This window comes from Pleurodeles waltl, chromosome 2_2 (genome assembly GCF_031143425.1).
Source record: "Pleurodeles waltl isolate 20211129_DDA chromosome 2_2, aPleWal1.hap1.20221129, whole genome shotgun sequence".
Classification (NCBI taxonomy): domain Eukaryota; kingdom Metazoa; phylum Chordata; class Amphibia; order Caudata; family Salamandridae; genus Pleurodeles; species Pleurodeles waltl.
In genome coordinates, this window is record NC_090439.1 from 784795270 (window position 1) to 784819984 (window position 24715).

General features: G+C 48.3%; 1 protein-coding gene across 1 annotated transcript in view; it reads right to left on the reverse strand.

Annotated features, from left to right (window-relative positions):
• LOC138282619 (myosin heavy chain, clone 203-like) overlaps nt 1-16549 on the reverse strand; it is a 262838-nt gene extending 246289 nt beyond the window's left edge. Inside the window, exon 1 of the mRNA XM_069220406.1 lies at nt 16310-16549. Coding sequence (XP_069076507.1) covers nt 16310-16415 — 106 coding nt within the window. The 5' untranslated portion in view covers nt 16416-16549. The remainder of the gene's footprint in view (nt 1-16309) is intronic.
• Nucleotides 16550-24715: the final 8166 nt, after the last annotated feature.

A 24715-nucleotide genomic window follows, 5' to 3' on the forward strand; every position in this document is an offset into this window, starting at 1 on the left:
CGCACGCCATGGCACACAGAAGCAATAACCATACTCTTTTACCCCTGCAGGGCCCGAACGCCAAGACACCGGCCCGGAGGGTCCAGAAATGTCCATCCCACCCCCAGAACAGGCCCCCAGTGATGACAGCAGCTCTGTCGACCTAGAACCTGATGACCAGCCTGGCCCATCGGGGACCTCTAGACAGTCGGTTCCCCTCAGGCAGCCACAGGCCACAGCAGACCTACCCCCCTCTGGAAACCCCAGCACAGCACCCACCCAGCGGGCCCATGCCTCTGTCTCCAGGACAGGTCAAGCAGCGGTGTGTCTACCACTACAGGGCACCCAGGGCAACCCACCACCCCAACAACAGGGACCTGGGGGCAGTGGTAGTGGGCACACCGTCCAGGGGACAGAGGCCCAGGAACAAAGGGGAACTGGGAGGGCCGCTGTGCGACAGAGGGAGGACAGGCCTAGGGAACCCACTGTCCAAGAGGCCCTCACCACCATCATGGGAGCGTACCACCACTCCCAAGAGACGATGGCGACGGTCCTGGCCAGGTTCCACGAGATCCAGGCCATGCAGGAGGGCCAGTACATGGGGTTCCGGGAAGAACTGCGCAGCATCAGTTCCGCAATGGGTACAATCGTGGTGGCACTCAACCAGATTGTCACCACATTGCGGGACCATGTGGCCCCCCAAAGGGCCCCTGCCACTAGCATGGAGGAAGAACAGCCCACCACCTCTGCCGGCGCTAGTGGTCAGGAGGCCCCGACACAACAGCAACGGCCCACCCGGACCCCACCCCCTGCAGAACATGAACCACCCCGCAAGAAAGGCCTGAGATCGAGGAAGAAGACAGAGTAGGATGTCAAGACCCCCGCCATGCACGGATCCCCCCGGATGTCATCCCACTGTCCCACTTGTTCACCCTGTCCAACCTTGAACTGCCCCTGCTCCACCTTCCACAGGCATATGGACAATGCACCTGTGCGAACGTGAGTCTGGACTCTGCCATGGACATGCCTCCACCATCACCCATCACCCTTTTTTAACTATACACCAATTTTTGCACTTCAATAAACACAAATATTGCACAAAAACCATCAGGAGTCTGCTATTTATTTTTCTAAACCAAATGTATTCGATATAACCAACCAAAAATGTCCAAATACATTGTGATGACAACATACCAGTGTCACACAGCGGTAGTCCATGGGGAAATAAACCAGAGGGCACTCCGTGGGGACCACATCACTGAAATAGGAAGGCAAAATCACAACTAAGTTACCATACATTGGGGTGAAAGGTCAGACAGTAGAGAGCCAGTACTGTTACAGATATAATAAAATGCAGGAGTAGATTCTTACCTGTGTGTTACTGGAAATACTGCAGTATCACTCTGTCCCTGTTGTCTGTGTCGTCCTCTTCGTCTTCCTCCTCTTCACTCTCCGCAGGCTCCACAGCGGCCACAACACCACCATCTGGACCATCCTCCTGCAGGAAAGGCACCTGGCGTCGCAAAGCCAGGTTGTGAAGCATGCAGCAGGCCACGATGATATGACACACCTTCTTTGGTGAGTACATTAGGGATCCACCTGTCATATGCAGGCACCTAAACCTGGCCTTCAGGAGGCCGAAGGTCCGCTCGATCACCCTCCTAGTACGCCCATGGGCCTCATTGTACCGTTCCTCTGCCCTTGTCCTGGGATTCCTCACTGGGGTCAATAGCCAAGGCAGGTTGGGGTAACCAGAGTCACCAATTAGCCACACACGCTGTCTCAGTAGCTGTTCCATCACATAAGGGATGCTGCTATTTCGCATGACGTACGCGTCATGCACTGACCCTGGGAACTTGGCATTTAAATGGGAGATGTACTGGTCAGCCAAACAGACCACCTGGACATTCATCGAATGATAACTTTTTCGGTTCCTGTACACCTGCTCATTGTCTTTGGGGGGGACCAAAGCCACATGGGTACCATCAATGGCACCAATGATATTGGGAATGTGTCCAAGGGCATAGAAATCACCCTTCACTGTAGGCAAGTCACCCACCTCAGGGAATATGATGTAGCTCCGCATGTATTTCATCAGGGCAGACAACACTCTGGACAATACCTTTGAAAACATAGGCTGAGACATCCCAGATGAAATGGCCACTGTAGTTTGAAATGATCCACTAGCCAAAAAATGGAGTACTGACAGCACCTGCACTACAGGCGGAATCCCTGTGGGTTGGCGGATGGGTGACATCAGGTCTGGCTCCAGCTGGGCACACAGTTCCTGTATAGTGGCAGTGTTGAGTCTGTAGGTGAGTATGACATGTTGTTCTTCCATTGTCGACAGGTCCACCAGCGGTCTGTACACGGGAACATTCCTCCGTCTCCTCGCAAGTCCCAGCGGACGGTGCCTAAGAAGGACAACATGTAGCACAGAGTCAATCAACCCACAGGTAAGTTCCCACAGCCTGCACAGTACACGAATCTCTCTGGATTGAATAGCTTGTATGAGTGTCGATGCAAGGCCTAGCCATGTGTGACGCAGTGGGAATTAAGACATGTGGGCCCTTGAAATGGCGGCTGCCTGACCTGTGAAGTGTGACAATGTGAAGTGAGGTCATTGCGCTGGCTTGGCACGCCGTGGCGGTAGGCGGTCGAAGACCGCGGCGCAAAGCAGCTTTGGTTAACATTGAACCCTATGGGTTTCAGGAGCCAATGACGATGTGCGCCGGCGGTCGCGGTACGCACCGCCGCGGGCCTGACCGCCATTTTCTCTCTGCTTAATCACACGAGACCTGACCATCCATAGGAGAGGACCTATACTGCAAGTGCTGCTGTGACCTCGGTCTGGAAGTGACAATGGCTGCTGCGACTGGGGAAAGGGCCCCGCCTTCAGTTCCGAAGAGTTGGAGAAGCTCGTGGACGGGGTCCTCCCCCAGTATGCGCTACTCTAGGGTCCTCCAGACCAACAGGTGAGTACACGGGGGCCAATGCATAGTGGGCAATGCCTGTGATGAGTGGGGTGGATGTACGATGGAGGGGAGGGGAGCGAATTACGAATGCATGGCACGACAGATGAGAGCATGTGCCACCTGGCAAGTTTGGGGAGGGGGGGCCACTCACATCGAGCATGCAGAAAAGTGATGATGTTTCTTTTCCCCCCCTGTACATGTCACATAGGTCAGCGCCCATCAAAAGATCGATATTTGGCGTGCCATCGCCAAGGACGTCCGGGCCCTGGGGGTCCACAACAGACGGGGCACCCACTGCCACAAGAGGTGGGAGGACATCTGCCGTGGGAGCAGGAAGACCGCCGAGGCTCTGCTGGGGATGGCCTCCCAACCTAGGAGGGGTGCCAGTCGTACCTTGACCCCTTGATGTCCCGGATCCTGGCGGTGGCCTACCCCGATTTAGATGGGCGCTTGAGGACATCACAGCAGACACAAGGGGGTGAGTACCAGCACATTCAGCTAAATTTGCGTGCAGTGGAGGTGCCTGGGTGGGGGAGGAGGGCTGTGGGTATCCCTAGGCCAGGGCGATTTCTGTAGGCTAGGCCCCTCCGTGAGGTATGGTCCTGTGCCCCCGCCCCCCACCTCTGTAGGGTGCCTAGTAACGCTATTCATGGACCTGTGTATTCTGTGTGGGCAGTTGTCGCCCATAGGCTTGTAGGGCATGTCCCAGGGAATGAGTAGTGTACCCCAAGTGCGCAGCGTAGTGCAGGGGGCTTCTGTGTCTGTCCTCTCCGCCAACGGTGTCCCCAATGCATGCACTCAACTTGTCTTTATTTCTCCATCCCCCCCCCCCATTTTCTTTGTTTTTCGGTGAATGTGTGCATTAGCATCATCAGGCGGAGGAGAAGTGCCATCGGCGCAAGAGGGAGCTGCATCTCACATGGCCCCGGAGGGCCATGCAACGGACTCCGACATGACCAGTGAGACGGAGGGCGAGGGGGGCTCCACCACGGGGACCCGTGCAGACGTCAGTGACACCGACACGTCCACGGATGGGAGCTCCCTTGCGGTGGCGGCAACATCCGTGCCCACCGATACTACAGGTACAGCCGCCACCCAGCGCACCAGCTCCGCCCTCCCAGCAGCCCCTCTGCCTTCGGCCCGTGCCCGCACGGCCAGGAAGGCGGCCATCTCCTTCGCCCCAGGCACCTCAGGCCCTGCCCCAGTCACCCCTGCTGCCCTCAGTGAGGAGGTCATTGACCTCCTGAGGACCATCATTGTTGGGCAGTCTACCCTTTTGAATGCCATCCAGGGTGTGGAGAGGGAGGTGCATCAAAGCAATGCATACCTGGAGGGCCTTCATTCGGGTCAGGCTGCCCATCAGCGATCGTTCAACGCTCTGGCCTCAGCACTGACGGCAGCGATTGTCCCTGTCTCCAGCCTCCCTCTTCTAACTCCCTCCACCCAGTCCCACTCCCCTGTTCCTCTGCCTATCCCATCCACACCTACAGACCAGCCTGCACACACCTCAACACCCAAGGGAAGCTCATCCAGACATAAGCACCACAGAACACACAAGCAACATACAGATGCAGACATGCCAACAACCACTACCTCCTCTGTTCCCCCCACCTCCTCGTCTCCCTCCTCCCTCCCTGTGACGTCTACACTCACACCTGCATGCACACCGCCATCAGCCAGTACACCCATCACCAGCACACCCTCCACACCAGTCCGCACACATGCAGTCACCACCCCCACTGCCATGTACACGTCCCATGTGTCCTCTCCCAGTGTGTCTGTCACCCCCTGCTTCCAAACCACACAAACGCAGGCAGGCACCCAACCAACAGCCATCCACCTCACGTCAGCCTCCAGCCCAAGCACCTGCACCCAAAGACACCAGACTTGACTCTCCTACAACCACATCCTCTTCCTCCACTCCCATACCCACTCCAGCTACCCTTCCCATGGCTCCTAAAAAACTAATCCTCTATAAACTGGACCTCTTTTCCTCACCTGACCCACCCCCTCCATCTCGTAAGAGTTCCAAAAACACCTCAGCCACCACCAGCCCAGCAACTTCCAAGAACGTCGTGGCTGGTTTTTGGAGTCCGCCCTTTCCTTGTGCAGGGACATCGGCCAGCAGCAAAGGCACAGCCAGCCCCCGCCTGGGAAGAGGAGCAAAAAACTGAAGGGCAGGCGCGACAGGCCTGATACGCCTGCCCCCAAGGAGGGTAGCCTTGCACCGTCACCTGCCACATCGGGTAAGGGAGCCAAGGGCCACGGAGAGTCTGCCAAGGAGGGCAAGGGCAGCAAAGCGCAAAACGCAGGGAGCAGCCGACCTGGCCATGAGGGCCCCACCAGCCCCATTCCGGGGGTATCGGAGGAGACCCAGGGCCCCAGGACTCCATCACAGGAGGGCCCCGCAACGGAAAGGTCCGATGCTGACTGAGCAGGAAGTATTGGCCAGGTGTGGTTCACTCGAAACACAAGACAGGCACCGCTGAACAGGGCCCCGCCAAGACAGGCACCGCTGAACAGGGCCCCGCCGTGAGGAGCACCGCTGAACAGGGCCCCGCCGTGAGGAGCACCGCTGAACAGGGCCCCGCCGTGAGGAGCACTGCTGAACAGGGCCCCGCCGTGAGGAGCACCGCTAAACAGGGCCCCGCCATGAAGGGCACCGCTGAACAGGGCCCCGCCGTGAGAAGCAACGCTGAACAGGGCCCGCCAAGACAGGCACCGCTGAACAGGGCCCCGCCGTGAAGAGCACCGCTGAACAGGGCCCCGCCGTGAAGAGCACCGCTGAACAGGGCCCCGCCGTGAGAAGCACCGCTGAACAGGGCCCCGCCAAGACAGGCACCGCTGAACAGGGCCCCGCCGTGAAGAGCACCGCTGAACAGGGCCCCGCCGTGAGAAGCACCGCTGAACAGGGCCCCGCCGTGAGAAGCACCGCTGAACAGGGCCCCGCCAAGACAGGCACCGCTGAACAGGGCCCCGCCAAGACAGGCACCGCTGAACAGGGCCCCGCCGTGAAGAGCACCGCTGAACAGGGCCCCGCCGTGAGGAGCACTGCTGAACAGGGCCCCGCCAAGACAGGCACCGCTGAACAGGGCCCTCCTGTCAAGCACCGCTCCGCTGGGCCCTCCTGTCAAGCACCGCTCCGCTGGGCCCTCATCTCAAGCACCGCTCCGCTGGGCCCTCATCTCAAGCACCGCTCCGCTGGGCCCTCATCTCAAGCACCGCTCCGCTGGGCCCTCATCTCAAGCACCGCTCCGCTGGGCCCTCATCTCAAGCACCGCTCCGCTGGGCCCTCCTGTCAAGCACCGCTCCGCTGGGCCCTCATCTCAAGCACCGCTCCGCTGGGCCCTCATCTCAAGCACCGCTCCGCTGGGCCCTCCTGTCAAGCACCGCTCCGCTGTAATCCACCTGATGGACTGTGACTTTGCACCCCCCAGGATGGCACAGTGGGCAATCCACCCACTGTAGAGACTTGAGAGACTGTGGCTTTGCACTCCCCAGGATGGCACAGTGGGCATGGAGGCCCTTCGTGGATCTGGCGTCGTGGACTCATGTGGCTGAGGTGCCCCCCCTTCCCTTCCCCCTGAGGTGCCAGTTTTTTATTTTTGTGATGCCCCAGCAGTGTTCTCTCCAATGGACTCGATCTCGTGTGTGGGCTTTGCCCATGTGTTGGTGCACATTGGCCCACGGACATTTGGACTTTGCAAAACTGTGCCGGACTTTTGCTACTTGTATATATATAGTTCTAGATGTGTATTAATTCTTTATATATTGGTAAGTTCGCTATACTTAATTATTGATGTAATATAGTTCTATTTTTACAATCATTGCCTTTTGTCTTTGCATTTTTGTTTTGGGGGTTTGGGGGTGTCACTCTGACTTTTCAATCTGCATTGGTGTGTAGGTATTTCGGTGGGGGTGAGGGTGGGGGTGGGTGTGTGGCGTATGTGTGTGCCCGTAACCTTTCCTCCTCCCCCCTCCCCTGTGTCGTAGGTGCAGTACTCACCGTTGTCGTCTGCGGCGACGTTCGTGATCCTGGAAGAAGAGCAGGAAGGCAATGGCTGGGAGGATGTGGAGTTCCGGTTCCATGCTGTCCCGATTCCGCGTGGAGTGTGTCGAGGTGAGCGTTTTCCATTGGAAATGTCTGTTTCCGCCGTGTTTTTATCGGCGGGGCTCCCGCCCCGGAAAAGGTGGCGGATTGGTGAGTTGTGATAGGGTGGGCGGTACATTGTCTGCCGCCTGTCTGTTGGCGGTGACCGCCGCGCTGTTTGTTTGTGCCGCCGTGGTGGTCGGAGTGTTAAAGCGGCGGCCTGTGTTGGCGGTTCCCGCCAGGGTCAGAATTCCATTTTTTGGACCGCCAGCCTGTTGGCGGGTTGGCCGCCGCTTTAACACTGACCGCCAGGGTCAGAATGACCCCCTTTATCTTAACACTCAAGTCATTAGGACAGTTCCAGAGACCACGAGGAAGGACAATATAGGTGATGCAAATAAATCACATCACTGACTACCTGGCGATCGGAGAAGCCTTCTACAGTGGTAGTTCTTCCTTACAAAGGAATTATCCAGCTGAGTTTTGTGTGGAGGTGCCTCGCACGGGGTGATTTTCTCCTCTTACATCCTGATTGATAACAAATTGGAGGGAGACTCAACCATCAACTAAGGGGATAGGTCAGACGCAGGACAGCACGAAGAGAGAGTAATTCTCTACATAATGGTGCAATGCGCAGAAAACAATACACTGAGAAAGGGAGAAGTATTCAGCCTCCTAGTGCAACAACTAACATAGACACAGGCCTCACTCAAACAAAAGAAGAGAATATAGCCAGGGCTATAGCATGGTTTTCACTAGGGACGACCACCTTCCGCCTCTGCAAAAGAGTGAAGGGGCTGGTCCTATGTGAAGAAAGGGAGCTACACCCCTATCCAATTTCTAGCTTGGCCAAAGGGCAGCACCTGATTCAAAGACAAAGGGGGGAGCCCTGTAATTAAACTCCTGCAGCCTCTGATAAATGACTGGCTACTTACCGGTAATCTTCATTACTCCTGGTCCTGTAGTCCTCGTTCCCTTCATTACTTATGGAGAGATCTCTCTCTCCATAAGTAATGAAGTGGACGAGGACGGTGGGACCTGGGGGTAACCCTCTCTCCCTGAGAAGTTAGTTCAAATGCTTCTCTCATATCATGAAGAATACAAAAAAATAAGGATGAAGAATGAACACTAATTTCCTTGTATAGTATCTACAACTTAGAAGCCAACTTACAAGTCAATCAATCGCAACCACAATGTCAGCTGCAGGACTGGTGGAAAGTGAGGGAATTAGAAATTCTGGCTAGTTAAACCTAGTCAGTTTCAGGTGAATCCATATACAATGGGGGAGGAATTGGATCAAGGAACAAGGGTTCACCTGTGAGGGAATGTATGGCTAGGAAATTATAGAAGTGGACTGCCACCCAGTAGTACTAAGCAGAATGAGCATACAGGAAGCAGGAACTCACCCAGCAGAATGAAGGAAGCACCACTATTGAAAGTGGACATCCACCTAGCATGCCTGATAGACTAAAGGCAAATTAAGTGTACGACCACACGGTATGCCTGGTTGTTTGAATGAAGGAAGCACATCTACCTGAAGCTTACAGACACCTGTTATGCCCACCTGATTGAAAGTCGTTCGTTGAAGGTCGCCCAGTGGTTGTGGGTCTAATATATGAGGAAGTACTGTCAGCATAAGGGGGGTATATGGTTGGGCTTTAACTGGGGCTGGTCCTGCCAGTGCTCAGTGCCGCAAGAATTAAAAGATTCTTGCTCTTATCTTTACAGGTAAAAAACACTGTTTACTTTCTTGACAAAGTGTTTTACAACCCTTAAAGTAATTCAAGTCAATGACAAAGTTGCTATTACATTTCACTTCATTTTGCAGTTACTTACTTTATACATTTGCAACGAATATGATTGCAAATGGCGTCCAAGCACTAAGTAGGAAGATAAACCATTAAAGGTCACAAAAAATAAGCATTAAAGTAAAAAGAGACAAGGTTTTTATCTCTTTCCTAAATAGGTACATGCTGGTTTCGAATAAAAGAAAGAGCGGGAACTTGGTCCATAATTTAGCCATAAAGTAAGCAAATACCACTCTCCTGCTAATCTTAGATATTTTAGTGACTTGGAGATAGTGAGCCGAAGCTGAGGGTAGCACCGTAGGCAGACAATCTCCCTAAGAAACTACCGTATTAAGGAGGGACCAAGGTTGGTGAGATAAAGAGCATTTCAATAGCCCATTAGGCTCTAGCTGTAGCCAGCATGATGGAAGGGAATGATGTCGGTAAATAAGAAAGGAAGCAACAGTTTGTCGATCTTCTGCTGGAAAGAGTCAAACAACACTCCCAAATATTTTACTCTTGACAGCCGCTGAATGGTACATATTTCCCTTTTTCCTAGGAGTATTTCATTTTTTGCAGTTTTGTTTCCGTGGTTTTGTTATTCCTGCAATTGTGTCTTGCATAGCGCCTAGTGCAAATTGATGTGCCTCGAGGCAGATAGATGCTCATGACGGAGAGAGTGAGAGCTCTATAGGTGTGGCTGAAAGCAATGCTTGTCAATGTGACATAAACTACCTGCTCATTCAATCCGTCAACTCTTTGCACAGTGAACGCGGTGATGGTCACACATGTGCCAGCTGTAATTCTATGACAACGGGTGAGAAGGAAGTACAGAGCAGTCAGAATATTGACTGCATCTAAGAAAAAGAAAAGATTTCTGTATATCAGGGTGGGTGTGAAAGGAGAGGGTTTACAGCATCAATTTTAGGACATCCTCATTCCTCACTCCTCATCCCCACTTCTCATACATCATCCCTACTTCTCATCCATCATCCCTGCTTCTCTTCCATCATCCCAACTTCTCGTCCATTATACATCATCCCTACTTCTCATCCATCAACCCTCCTTCTCTTTCATTATCCCTGCTTTTCATCTATCATCCCTACTTCTCATCCATCATACATCATCCCTACTTCTCATCCATCATCCCTACTTCTCACCCATCATACATCATCCCTACTTCTCATCCATTATCCCTCCTTCTCTTTCATCATCCCTGCTTTTCATCTATCATCCCTACTTCTCATCCCTCATCCTTGCTTCTCATCCCTACTTCTCTTCCAAGAGCTGATTTATAGCCCAAGCTGTGGGCTCCTTGTATTTCCCAAACCAGCAGAGCTTTCTGCAGAGGCCTGTGTAAACAGAAAAAAACACTTAGTTAAATAAAATGAACTGTTGCACAGCCTTGAATTCACTGGAAACAAACACACACTTGCCTTTCCTCACCTCCCTCTTCACCCAGCACATGCAATGAGACGTCTGCTTTTCAGTGAAATAGAATGAAGCTCTCTCTCTTAACTCTGATTGGCTGTTGCCAACCAATCAGTATGAAGGCGTGTTCCACAAAACCGAAAATGTGTTGGTGTGACTGAGGGACGAGGAATGAGGAGTAGGGATGATGGATGAAGAATAGGGATGATGGATGAGAAGTAGGAATGATGGAAGATGGATTAGAAGTAGGGATAAGAAGCAGGGATGAGGGATGAGCAATAGGAATCATGGAAGAGAAGTGTGGATGATGGAAGAAAAGTAGGGAAGAGAAGCAGGGATAAGCAGTAGGGATGATGGAAGAGAAGCAAGGATGATGGATGAGATGTAGGGATGATGGATGAAAAGTACGGATGATGGATGATGGGTGAGAAATAGGGAGGATGGATGAGAAGCAGGGATGATGGATGAGCAATAGGGATAATGTATGATGGATGAGAAGTAGGGATGATGGAAGAGAATCAGGGATGTGATGAGAAGTAGGGATGATGGATGAGAAGTAGGGATGATGAATGATGGATGAGAAGCAGGGATGATGGAAGAGAAGCAGGGATGCTGGATGAGAAGTAGGGATGCTGGATGAGAAGTAGGGATGCTGGGAGAAAAGCAGGGATGGTGGATGAGAAGTAGGGATGATGCATGGTGGATGAGAAGTAGGGATGATGCATGGTGGATGAGAAGTAGGGATGATCGATGAGAAGCAGGGATGATAAATAGGGATGAGGAGTGAGGAATGAGGATGCCCTAAAATGGATGCTGTAAGGGTGGGGTAGAGGAGGAGAAAGGGAGTGCATGCAGAAGGAGACAGTGAGAAGACAGCAATGGAGAGGAAGGAAACAAAGAATGAATCATGGAGATGCGAGGACTTCAGCCAGAGGTGTAAGGTACAGATGCTTCAAAAAGTTAAATCAAAAGTCTCAGATGAAATACGGTGCCCGTTGTTCTGTACAGGCAAAAAATATATATATATATGTATATATATATATATATATATATATATATATATATTCCTGAGTGACATTGTTACAGTAGCTGCAAATAGGGAAAAGGGGTACATGTGATGACTAGTTACAGAGGTCAAAGTGGGCAGGATTTATTGGAAACAAAGTTCACAGGCTTTTTTAATTTTACCAAAACAGCTGCAATTCTTTGTGTCAAAAAACAACTGTTCCCTGCACCATTAGTGCCTACATTGGGCTGTCTCAGTCTGAATGGGAAAGAGGGCTCTGCTCCACTGTGAAGGGAGCGAAGGTGCCTGGCTGCCACCTGAAAGAAACGTAAATGTATTGGTTAATCAGCGTATCTAAAGGCTACTTGGCAGCCAGTACAGGGTTTCATTCGTAGACTCGTTTGGACCATTATGGTGACAAAGAGTTGTTTTTAAAGGTACTGTAAGGCCATTATCTGTTCTGGAATGTGTTCTTTAAACGGAAACCTATAAGAAAGGTTTGCAGTAGATAAAGTCTGATAGCATATTACTAAAAATATAACCTCTGAAACAATATAAGCACTTAAATAATGAATATTTTACTAAATGGTCACACAACGAATTGCAGCAACCCAATTTGCCTGCTGCTGTCATCTCCTGTGTTGATGCTCTAATTTGGCTGCCATGTGCGATGCACAGCCCCACATGGTGCAGGAAGGGGTGTGTGCTGGCTGGCACAGGATTTGTACTGGGAGCATTTCCATCCAGTTTAAATTCTACATATCTCAGAAGGGTTTAACACGCTAGCGGTGTGCTGTGCACGTTAGAACACATGCAATGTAAAAAGGGGCAGCACTTTTCTGCCTTTCATTTGTTGCGCAGTTCGGCAGGAAAATTGCTGTAATTAAATTGTCGAACTGCGCCATGCACTTGAACGAAGATGTGGGCATCATTACCGGCCGCTACGACGGACTATGCAATATCCCAGGTTCGCCATCTACCTACTCACTTTTTGTGAGTTCACGTTTTCTAAATACATCACATAAAATAATTTGCCTTTTGTTGGAGGCTGGCCTGGTGTGTGGTGAGTGCCTATGGTACTTACACCTTATACCAGTCCAGGTGTCCCTTATTAGTGTAACGTAGTCAGTGTCTAGAAGCCAGGCTCTCTAGAGGTAGCTGTGGATGAGCAACCAAGGCTTATCTAGGAGACATGCAAAGCTCATGCAATGCCACTGTAGTCACACTTAGTACTTACACACATGAAAGAAAACACTCAGTGTTACAAAAATAAAGGTACTTTATTTTAGTGACGCAAATACCAAAAATACCATAGAGACTATACTCCCTTAGGAGGTAAGTAATAAACAAGTTATATACACTAGTATGCAGAAATACGCATACAGTTAGAAAACAGTGCAATTAGTGAAAATCACAATAGTTAGAAATGGGCCTAGGGGGAGCACAAACCATATACTAAGAAAGTGGAATGCGAAAGTGGTTCCCCACCTAGGTAAGTGTAGTGTGTAGTGGGGCACTGGGAGTACTAGGAAAGTCCAAAGGTAAGTACCACAACCCACCCCAGCAACCAGGAAAACAAGAGTAAATCACAGTAAATTACCCAGGACACACACAGAGAAGTAAAGAACAATATTTCAAAACCCAGAAGAGACTGCAGGACACCAACACTGGACAAGAAGAACTGTGGAAGAAGAAGACCAAGTCGAAGAAGCACAGAAGAGTCCAGGAAGGGCAGGAGCCCCTACCCAACAGGAAGAAGGTGCAAGACGTAAACCACCGGTGAGGAAGAAGAGTCAGCACTGGACCCAAGACGACTAAGTCAGGTTCCAGGAGGATGCAAGTGATGTCCCACGCCAGAAGGAGGATTGTAGTCGGGTTTGCATCTTCGAGTTCCGCCAACAAGCCTTGGCACATACAAAACTTGCGGTTAACGGAAAGTGGAGCTGCCGGGGACTAGGAAGGACCAGGTCGACTCTACTCAGGAAGAGGAGTCAGAGGGGGCCCTCAGCAACACAGAGAGCCCACCGAAGCCCAGGCAGCTCCCACAGGATGGGAATAGGAGAGTTGCAGAAGGGGCCCACACAGCACTACAAGAAAGGCTCCCACGCCGCTGGAGAACCACTAAGGGGGCTGTGCACCGCAGGAAGGAGCGCTGGGGGCTGGAGCTTCAAGATGCCGGAAGATCTTGGAGGAAGGATGCCAACAAGCCTTGGCAGCTGCAAAGGACGCGTGCATGGGGTACTGTCCTGCGTGGGCAGGCAAGGGCTTACCTTCACCCATGTTGGACAGTTGGAAGAGAGAACCGTCAGGACCACTTCAGTCTACCACCCATGATGCAGTATCCACGCAACTCAGCAGGAGAGGGGATCCATGCAGCCGGTCGTCATCACAGTTGGTGCCTGCAGAAGCAGGGGAGTGACTCCTTCACCCCAAGGGAGATTCCGGCTTTCTTCTAATGCAGGCTGAAGAGGGGCTGTCCTCAGAGGATGCACAACTGGGGAAATGTTGCAGTTGCTGGAAGGAGCCGGAGATACAATGTTGCAAAAGGTGTCTTGCTTCTTTGTTGCAGCTTGTAGGGTCCTGAAGAGTGCAGATGCAGTTTCCTCTGTCAGAATTCGAAGTGGAGGGTGCAGAGGATTCCTGCAATCCGAATCTGAGGAACCACCCAATGGAGAGATCCTAAATAGCCCTGAAAGGAGGATTGGTCACCTAGCTGAGTGACCACCTATCAAGAGGGGGCTCTGACGTCTCCTGCTGGCACTGGCCACTCAGATGCTCCCAGAGTTCCCTGCCAACCTTGAACCCAAGATGGCAAAACCCAGGGACCCTGAACCGGTGTAGACTGGTTTATGCAAGGAGGGCACCAAATGTGCTGTCCAAAGCATTTCCAGTGGCTTGGGGAGGCTACCCCTCCCAAGCCTGTAACACCTATTTCCAAAGGTAGAGGGTGTAACACCCCTCTCCCAAAGGAAATCTTTTGTTCTGCCTTCCTGGGCTCGAGCTTTTCAAGCAACAGGAGGGCAGAAACCTGTCTAGGAGGTGGCAGCAGCTTGGGCTGGCTGGAAACCCCCAGAAGGCTGTTATGGCAATACTGGGGGTCCTCTAAGGAGCCTCTAAGGAGCCTCCAGAGTGCATGGAATCATACAACCAATGCTTGCAAAACCCTTAGGGTATGATTCCAACATGTTTGATACCAAACATGCCTATATTCGGAGTTACCTTTAAGTAGCTGGACATAGGTATTGTCCTATGTCCAGTACACACGTAAAATGGTGTCCCCGCACTCACGACGTCCGGGAAAATGGGCCTGGAGTTCGTGGGGGCGCCTCGGCTAGTGCAGGGGTGCCCTCACACATAGGTACCTGGCACCCTGCCCTCTGGGCTGGAAGGCCTGACATAGGGGTAACTTATAAGTAACCTGGTGTAGTGAAAAGTGGCAGTGAAAGGGTACTTGCACCTTTTCACGCATGCTGCAATAGCAGTCCTGCAGAACCCTTTGCTTGGGCTCCCTATGGGTGGCAAAATATATGCTGCAGCCCATAGGGATCCCCTGGAATCCCAATGCCCTGGGTACCTAGGTACCATACACTAGGGACTTATAGTGGGACACCAGTGTGCCAATTGTGGGTGAAATACAGACTTTTGGGAGATAGAGCATAATCATTGGGGTCCTGGTTAGCAGGATCCCAATGAACACAGTCAAACACACTGACATCAGGCAGAAAAAGTGTGTAACCATGCGAAGAAAGAGGGTACTTCCTATACCTTTGCTTATGTAATGTACGCGCATTGGCTTAGAAAGGGTACCATATAGTGTAAGCATGGAAAATGATCTTCTAATCAAATGCTATGTGGTATAAAACCACACCACTTCGGTCTAGAAAACCCTTTATAGCTAAGTCTTTGTGCCACTGATGCACCATTGATAGCCACATCCCTGTACCAGAAGAGTGATGAACATGAGCTAGATGAGTGCAGATTTAACAAGAGGGCCCAAATCCAAGACTGGCTTTAGGGTGGTGCTAACTTTGGGTGCACTATGATTAATAATATCGTATGGTTTTAAAAGCACTTGCTGTAGAGTGCCTTGTGCATCCAGCAGTTTTCAGGCAGCAATACAAATGTCAAGTGATTAATGCTCCTGTTGGCTAGTTTTGTCCAGTGGCAGTTTGACTCATCATAAAGTGGCGCAGAGGGTTAAAATGCCTGCTACAAAGAACTTGTACTATGCAGATCGCAGAATGGTATTTTATGTGCATACTGTTTTTGTTACATAGATCCTTTTGTTACAGCAGTTCATACATTACAGTCCTAATATAGAACAGTGGCTTAATAACTGCCATCAAAGAGCTGTATGCAAACTGCATAATATAGATTAGGGCGCTATTAATTTTCCCCAGTATTCCATTATCTATTCCTAATGTTGCTAAAAAAGGGTCCATTTGGGTAGATATACATTCCTATTAGTAAAGCCAGCCCCAACCAGCGTTTTAAAACAAACTACATGCGAGAGAGGGGCTATGGCGGGATGAAGGGCACTGTTGGGGGGCGATAGTGAGCGAATCAGTGGAGGAGACCATTGGTTGGGGAGAGGATAGGGGTGCCAAAAACAATTGTCGCACGGGCAGCACCGGCGCTTAAATTCGGCTCTGCTCATGTAGATGTGACACCATCCAAAAGCCCTGGCTTTTTACCCAACAGGGGAATTCTGGTACTTGTAGTCTTGTTTTTATGTGTTACCATTAAATGCAGGGAAGAATCCCAGCCTGGCAGGTGCCAGTGGCTGAAAACTAAAACTAGAAAGAGAAGTCACGCTTGACAAGGCGCACGCACTTCGCATCTATAGAGAAGGTGCAGACCGGAAGACACAGATTTGCCAGCACTGTAGCGCGGGTACAAAGGTGCAGTGATTCGGTACCAGTTTCCTCTACCTCATCGAATCCTACCCGATCAACACAAGCGCCACCCAATGCAGGAAAAAACAGATTCCTTCTACGGCCCGAGGCAACAACTCGCGAGGAACTCAAATAGTCGCACTCACCGGCCATCGCCCTCCTCCTGCTGTGGGTAGTGTGTACCCGTTCGGATCCTAGGATTGCCTTCACCGCGCTACAAAGCGTCCAGCAGTCGCCTTGGAAACTAGTCATTGCACAATGTCCGGGGAGGAACAGCTGCTGTCGGTGACAGCTCCAGAGGCCGAATCAGCCTGAAAGTAGCAGGCGCATTTGCATAACTAACCATAGCCCAGGCCAGGCGGCGTAGGGCTGATCACGCCTCCCACCGGAAGTTTTGTGATTGCTGCTCTGCAACGTTCGCCCTGCTCCCGTAAGACCCTGGTGTGCTGAGCTGGAAACACAGGGGCGCAGCTTCAGGGGGGCGGAGCGGGGGTGGCGCTACACCCCTCCTAATAAATTAATTTTCGGATAAATAGTTGGGTACAGATAGTGCTTGAAAAGGAAAAATAGTAGTGCAGTTACTCTGTACCACAGTACCTGCTTATTTCTGAGAAGTACCGGTACTATCAATTTAAAAGTACTACGTTTAAAGTACTGGGTACACATGATTTCAGGCGGGTATGGTGAGATGTCTGCCGGATTTCACCAGGAATTTTATTTTTACATACATTCACACCACACTACCACCACACCACACCCAGTGGGCTTGTGGTATAATGTATTTAAACATGACATGCCAGTCTAATTTGTCCGAAAATCTGAAGCTCCTCCCCCCCCAAATCTTACTGACCAAGCTGCGCCCCTATGTACACACAGCTTTGTAGCCTGTATTTTCCTGTTATGTTTTGTTACTTTTGTCTTTTTGTAAGGATCGTCTCTTCCTAACGATCATACAGAAAGACACATCCAGAAAGACGGCGCTGGTGTGTTTGGACTGTAGACGGACTTGTAATTTTGAAGGGATACTCCACTCTTCCATCCATCTGTAGTTAGCAGTCTCTTGCCACTTTTTACCTTGCAGTGCTAGAAACAAAACAAGCATTTACAATGCAATGGGTCTCGCGTTTGCTGTGTTAGAGGTATTAGCGTTATAAATTCCTAACTGTACTTTTCTTGCCACATAAATTGAAAATGAAAAGTAAAACAGTTGCCATAAGCGAGCTGATTCAAAGCGCCATGGCCACCATGAGCAAGAAGAAGAAACAGAGAAATAAGTATGCTTGCAGTCAAATGTATCGGCAAACGTGCATTTATCCATGTAACAGGGTCCATGGCCAAGGCGGTAACAAAACTACGCCAAAGAAGGACAAACGTAAAGCATTTACCAATGATAAAGGATTTTTGAAAGGCAAGCCCATGAACGAGTGATAGTGATGGGCATGCAGTGGGCGTGGTTAAAAGCCCACAGATTGATCACAACAGGCCAGAGCGCTTGCACGCTCAACCTAAAAATAGTCAGAAAATCAAAGCGCCCCACACTGTGAATCAGACTTGATGGCTTAGAGCAAATAATGCAGCTGAGCACGCCCTCCCTGAAAGTCTTCTCTTTACTCTTCCATCCACATATCTTTGGCTACAACCATGCTCTCACTCACATGCCCTTTCACGTTTCCGTCCTTCCAACCTTTGACCCATTCATTAAGTATTCCATCATCCAACAATTCACAGATCCAAACAACTACCATTCTGTCACTTTTCCATCCATACTTTCACCCAGCCATCCTTGCATTCACCTATCCATTCATTCTATCATCCATCGTTTCACCCATCTAGCTATCATACATTTATTAACCAATCAATATTTCACCCTTCACCACTCAGTTCTTCCTTCTTTGCTTCCTTTCACAGTTCTTTCCAATGTTCGTGTTTTTCTTCTTTACCTTAACCCTCACCTCTTTTCACAGACCCATTTTATAAGCTTTGGTCTCCAAACCTGCAGACCAGTGCTAAAGTGAAAGTGCTCTCTGTCTAAATGGTATTGGCGATTGGTTAATCCATGATTGGCATCATTGATTTACTAGTAAGCCCCTAGTACAGTGCGCAGTGTGTGCCCAGAGCCTGTAAATCAAATGCTACTAGTGGGCCTGCAGCACTGATTCTGCCACCCACATTAGTAACACTGTAAACATGCCTCAGACCTGGCACTGCAGTGTCTGTGTGTGCAGTTTTTACTGCCAGTTCGACCTGGCAAGTGCACCCACTTGCCAGGCCTAAACCTTCCCTTTTACTACATGTAAGTCAACCTTAAGGTAGGCCCAAGGCAGCCCCTGTAACGCCGCGCTCTGACGCGGCGTCTCTTTCTGTCCTCGCGGGTGGAACGTGCTACCGATATTCGGAGCGCCGTTCCCCGCGTTTTTTGACTAAGCTTTCTGGAAAGCATATATTTCGCTCCCGGTCGCGCTACACTTACGTGTAGCCTTTTTTCTTCTTTTCTTGTTGGTGGTGGGTTTTTTGTTGGGTCTTTGCCTGTCTCTATCCATGTTGTGTCCATCTTGTCTTCTTCGTGTTTTTGTTCCAGCATGCTCTTGTTTCTCTTTATACTACTTCCTTTTTCCTATACTGGTCTATGGGCTTTTCCCAATCCAAGATGGTGTTACTTCCCTTTCCTGTGATGTCACTTCCCTTTTCTCAGTATATAAGTCAGTCAGTCTTGTTCCTCCTTGCGTTGCAAACACTTCCTTCTGGTTGTGCTGTTCGCTCCTGTTCTTTGTTCCTGCTTTTTTGCCTTGGGAGATTTTTGCCTGTTCTTTGTTCCTGCTTTTGCCTTGGGAGATTTTTGCCTGTTCTTTGTTCCTGCTTTTTCCTTGGGATATTTTTGCCTGTTCCTTTTTCCTGCCTTGTACCCTGGATATTGCCAATTTTTGTTTCCTGTTGTCAAGTCCTGTTTTTTTTTTTCTTGTTTTCCTTCTGGAGTTCCTGTTAGAGGTTTTTTCCCCAGTGTTGGGTTTTTTTCCCTCTGGGACTCCTTCTGGAGGGTACGGTCTGCTTTGGCGTAGCCTGTCAAGCGGCACCGTGGCTACTAGAAGGGGTCGCCCTTATCTGGGAGCATCCAGGACCTGTAGAAGACTTGGTGTATTCGCCAATCCGAAATCCAGAGGTGAGAAGTCCAGCGCAGTACGTGACAGCCCCATGGCAGGGTGCAGTGTATTTAAACGGTAGGACATGTACTGGTGTATTTTACATGTCCTGATAGTGAAATACTGCTAAATTTGGTATCACTATTGCAAAGCCTATCTCTCCCATAGGTTAACATGAAGATTGCCTTGAAATATCTTTTAAGTATAATTTCTCATTGGGAGCATATGGAGATTTTGAGTTTGGGGTCTCAGAATTTACAGTTTAAAAATACGTCTTTTGTTGAAGTTGTTTTTTAAATTGTAAGTTTCAAAATGCCACTGGCAGTACGTGGGCGTTTTCTTGCTTAACCATTCTGTGCCTCTGCCTGGCTGTGGAATACACATCTGGGTCAGGATGACAGTTGGGCTATTTGTGAATTCTCTCTAGACAGTCACACAAAGGGAGCTGAGGTGTGCCCAGCATATCCTGATGGGTCTTCCTGAGCTAGAGTGGGGGGGGGGGGGGGGGGGGGGGTGGCGGTTGCAGAGAGCTGACACCTTCATCTGAATAGGGCTGTGCCTGTCCATACACAAAGCAGTCTCTTACCCTCTGGAGTGTGTCTGGAGCCAGGGCAGGAAAGGCAGGGTCTTATGCACTATTAAGTCTTTCCTTTGAAATTTCCCTACTTCATAGGCAGAAATGAGTATAAGTATTGGACCTCTGAGATCACAACTTCAGAATCCTTCTGGACTGAGGACATTCTGCCAGGAAGAAAAGCTAGATTCTGTAGGAGGGACTGTCACTCTTCCTGTTGCTTCGCTGTGCAGGCCTGCTGCTTGCTGCTTCTGTCCTGAGAGTGAAAGGACTAGACTTGGCTTTCTACATCCTGCTTTCCAAGGTTCTCCAAGGGCTTGAACTGATCTTGCCTCCTGTTAGAAGTCTCAGGGACATCAAAGACTTCAACTGCAAGCGCCTGGTCTCTCTTGATGAAAATCCTGACTTGCCAAGTGGTGCCAAATCCAGTTCCTGGGCCCTTGTGAGTGAGATCTGGTGTAACCAAGAAAAACCAAGTACATTGACTCCAGAGCGGCATCAGAACTGGCGCCGCTGTCCGACTCTGTGCTGCTGCTTGCACCGGACCTGTGGTCCCTGCAGAGTGCAGCGATGGGCACTGCTGCAGCACCTCTGAAGTCCTGCCACAACATGATTCCTGAGTGCTGTGTCCCAACATCAGGGACACCCTACTACGACTCCATCGTATCACCTGTGGCTCTGTGCGTGTGATCGCAACACTGCGAAGTTGACGCCTCCCGTCTTGACCTGCTGGATTCATCATCCCCGCCAGATCGTAAGGAACCAACATCTCGCCAATGACGCCGCATCACCTCCCCTGTAAATGTAAGGAACCTCACCTTCCCTGCCTCACAATAAGGATCTGACGTTCCACCTCCCCGGTAGCAGTAAGGAACCAACGCTGAACCGGCTGCAGTGACGCATCACCTCCTTGACCCCATGCAAAGTCTTTTGTTTCCTTGTGTACTGTACCTGGGGTCCCTGCGACTCCGTGACCGGCCCGCACTCCCTATGAGTGGCATCAGACTGTTGGGAATGACTACGTCAACAACGTTGTGATAGCCCTAGTTGGAGCTATTGTGTCTCTAAGTGCTTTACTGAGATTTAATCTTTAAAAATTTGTATCTTGGCGTGTGCATGTTGGATTATTGTTGTTTTGGTCTTGTTTTATTCAGATAAATATTAGCTATTTTTCTAAACTGGTGTGGACTACTTTTGTGGTGTTTTCACTGTGTTACTGTGTGTGTACAGATACTTTACACATTGCTTCTGAGATAAGCCTTACTGCTCGTACCAAGCTGCCAAGGGGGTGATCAGGGGTTATCTTACCTGTGTAACTCCCTTACCATGACTAGAGTGAGGGCCCCTACATGAACAGGGAGCAAACCACTGCCAACTAGTGACCCTATTTTTATTTTATTTTTTAAAGACGTTTGTTATTGAGTCAAGTACAAGAACATTAACTTAACATTGCCAGGACTGATATGTGCAGTTGTTGGTATATATGCATAAGGAATGTTTTACTTAGAAATGCATATTAAACATGTACATGAATTAGGCATATACAGCAATATAGTATCAAAGACTCCAAGTTTGAATAAAGGAAGAAGAAAGAGAGAGGGAGAGGGTGAAGAGCTATAGGGATAGAAAAGGGAATCAAGTGATAGTCATGTGGAGAGAGAGGTAATAGACATTAGTTACAGCGAATGTAAGATTAAATAAGTATATATAAGAAGAAAAACAGGAAATATATTGAAATTTTTTGAAAAGGAGGAGAAAAATCCATTTCCTTTGCAGTGCGTGAGAGATAGTTACTTAATGGCAACCATAGCTGATGACGTTTGAAGAAAGATCCTGTTGAATCAAGCTTGTAGCTGTCAAGTCTATGATGATAACATACAGAATTCCACCACTGTCTGAGAGTAATGTTCTCCGAAGATTTCCAGTTAGAAGTAATAATAGAGATTGCAATAGAAAGCAAAAGGTCCACCAATTTTCCAAGAGGCCTGAATGAACTCCAGATATCGTGTATGCCACCCAAAAACAGTAATTCATATGACATTGGTAAGGAGATCTGAGCTATTGCTGAAATGCGAGACCATATTGAGGACCAAAAAGTAGATAGGGATGGACAGGAAAAAAACATGTGAAAGTCAGTACCCTGCTGAGTGTGGCAGCGCCAACAATTGTCATTTGGTGCAAGTTTGAGTTTGTAAAGGCGTACAGGAGTGTAGAAAAGTCTATTATAAAAAAATATATAGGGTCTGTGTGAGGCTTGCAGTGCATGCAGTGGAATGTATCTTATACCATATTCTATCCCATAAAGAAGTTGGCCAAACAACACCAAGATCTGATTCCCACAATGTCTCAATAGGTGATTTGAGTCTAGGTGAAACAGACGTTCTTAAAAGTTTATAAATTCCAGCTGCCCTAGGATAATTAGAAGTTACAATTGGGTGTGGAGATGATGCAAGAGAAGAATGATTATGATGTATAAGTTTATTGAGGGCCTCTTGGACTAGAGTAGAAAGAATTATATATTGGGATTTCATGTGAATAGGGAGATTATAAATTGCTGAGAGAGTAGTAAAAGGGATGATAGAGTCTTTATGATATAATTGGGAAATGAGAAGAATACCTTAAGTCATCCAAGCCTTCCAACACAAGGTTTTACCTTGTTTCCTAAGCGAACTATTGTGCCAAATAGGACTGTTAAAGAATTGATTAATGGGGGTAAGATGCGAAATAAAAAAAGGTTTCAGTAAATTGACTGAATGGGAGATAGTGCTGGGCAACCAGAATTTTGGGGGGTTAGACATAAATATAATGTGTTTATGGGAAAAGGGAGAAATAAATGTTTCTTCCAAAGAGAACCATAGCTTTTTAGGGGCATCATTGAGTGTAGATAAGTAGGGATGTATTTGCTTAATGCCAAAAGATTTGTGATAAGTTTTAAAGTCAGGGAAATTAACTCCACCTTGTACTTTAGGAAGTTTTAATTTCGAGAGAGGGATTCAGGATTGTTTACCGTTCCACAGGAAATTGGATAGAACTTTATTAATTGAACTAAAAAATAGTTTAGGTATCTTAATAGGAAGCATCATAAGGAAGAAGTTAATGATAGGGAGAAGCATCATCTTAATGGTGTCCAAGCGACCCCACCACGTGAGATATAACAGAGACCATTTCTGTGTGAGATCTACAAGCTTTGCGGATAAGATTTTTAAATTAGTCCTTAATGTATCCTTGAGAGTAGTGCAGTACCATACCCCCAGGCATTTAATCTTAGAAGAATTCCAAGATAATCCTGCATCAAGGAATACAGAGCCAGTGCAATGAGCGTTAAGTGGTAAGACCACTGTTTTGTCTATATTAAGTTTATAGCCAGATACATCAGAATATAAGTTGAGCTCATGCAGGAAGAGAAGTGTCAGGGTGAGACATGAACAAAAGAATATCATCAGCATATGCCATAAATTTGATGTGTGCATTATTAATTTGAAACCCCGTAAATTGTTCAGACGTTTTTAATTGGTATAGAAAAGGTTCGAGAGCCAAAATAAATAGTAAAGGAGATTATAGGCATCCCTGACGAGTACCCCTTTTAAGATGGAAAAAAGGAGATCAGATACCGTTTGTTATAACCGAGGAACATGGTGAGGAATAAAGAATGGATATAAAATGTCGGAATTTAGTACCTAGTCCATGCTATTCCAATGCTTTCGACAAGAAACCCCAGTAGACCCTATCAAAGGCCTTTTCCTGCATCCAATGATAAAGCTGCCAGATGCCTTGTTAATAATATTTTAAAAAGTACAGGAATTATCTGCTACATTTCTATTAGGGATAAAACCAGATTGATGAGAATCAATAAGGTCAGGTATGTATGGGAGTAAACGGAGAGCTAAAACTTTGGCATAGAGTTTACAATCAGTATTAATTAAAGATATGGATCTATAAATTTTACAATCAGTCGCATCCCGATCTTTTTTGGGAATAAGACAAATCATGGCCTCCGTAAATGAGCCAAATGCAGAACTTGACATTATAAAATGATTAAGAAATTGAAAGAGTTTGGGGAAAAGAGACTTAGCAAACTGAATGAAGAATTCTATTGTGAAGCCATCTGGGCCTGGAGCCTTACCCTTGGGGAGAGATTGTAAACGCTGTATATAGTTCGGTAAGTTGTAGGGGTTGGTCTAAAGATGAGAGGTCAATCTGCAATGGGTCTCTTGGTTTGAGATTAGAGAAATATTGGTTGAGAGATTCAACTGTTGGTATGTGTTCTGGAGTGTACACGTCCTTATAGTAAGAAGTGAAACACAATTCTATATCTTTATCTCTAAAGTATTTAACACCATTGTTATCTGTGACAGATTTAATAGTTGTTTTTTATTTTCTTTGTTTCAAATATTGAGCTAGAAGAGAACCAGCTGTATTGTTACCACCATAATATCAGGAGGGTGCAGCACGCTTGTTCAGTGGTATATTGGTTAAACTCCATTTTAGCTGAGACTAGTGCTTCAAGATGTGATTTACTAGTTTTGTGAGTATAGTATTCATGTTCTAGGGACTTTATATTTTCAAGGATGGAAGTCGATTTTTCTTGAGCAGACTTTTTTTTTGAGTGAGCGTAACTTATGATGAAACCCCTAGAGGCTGCTTTGAATGCATCCCACACAAAATGAAATGATAGTTGATCACTATCGTTGATGTGAAAGTATTCTTCTATAACCTTACTGTAGGAAGTGATAAAAGTAGCATCTGAAAGTAGAGAGTTATTAAACCTCCATGAAGATGTTTTAGAACCATTAAGAAAAAGATCAAAGTCAGTAATCACAGGCGCGTGATCTGAGATCAAA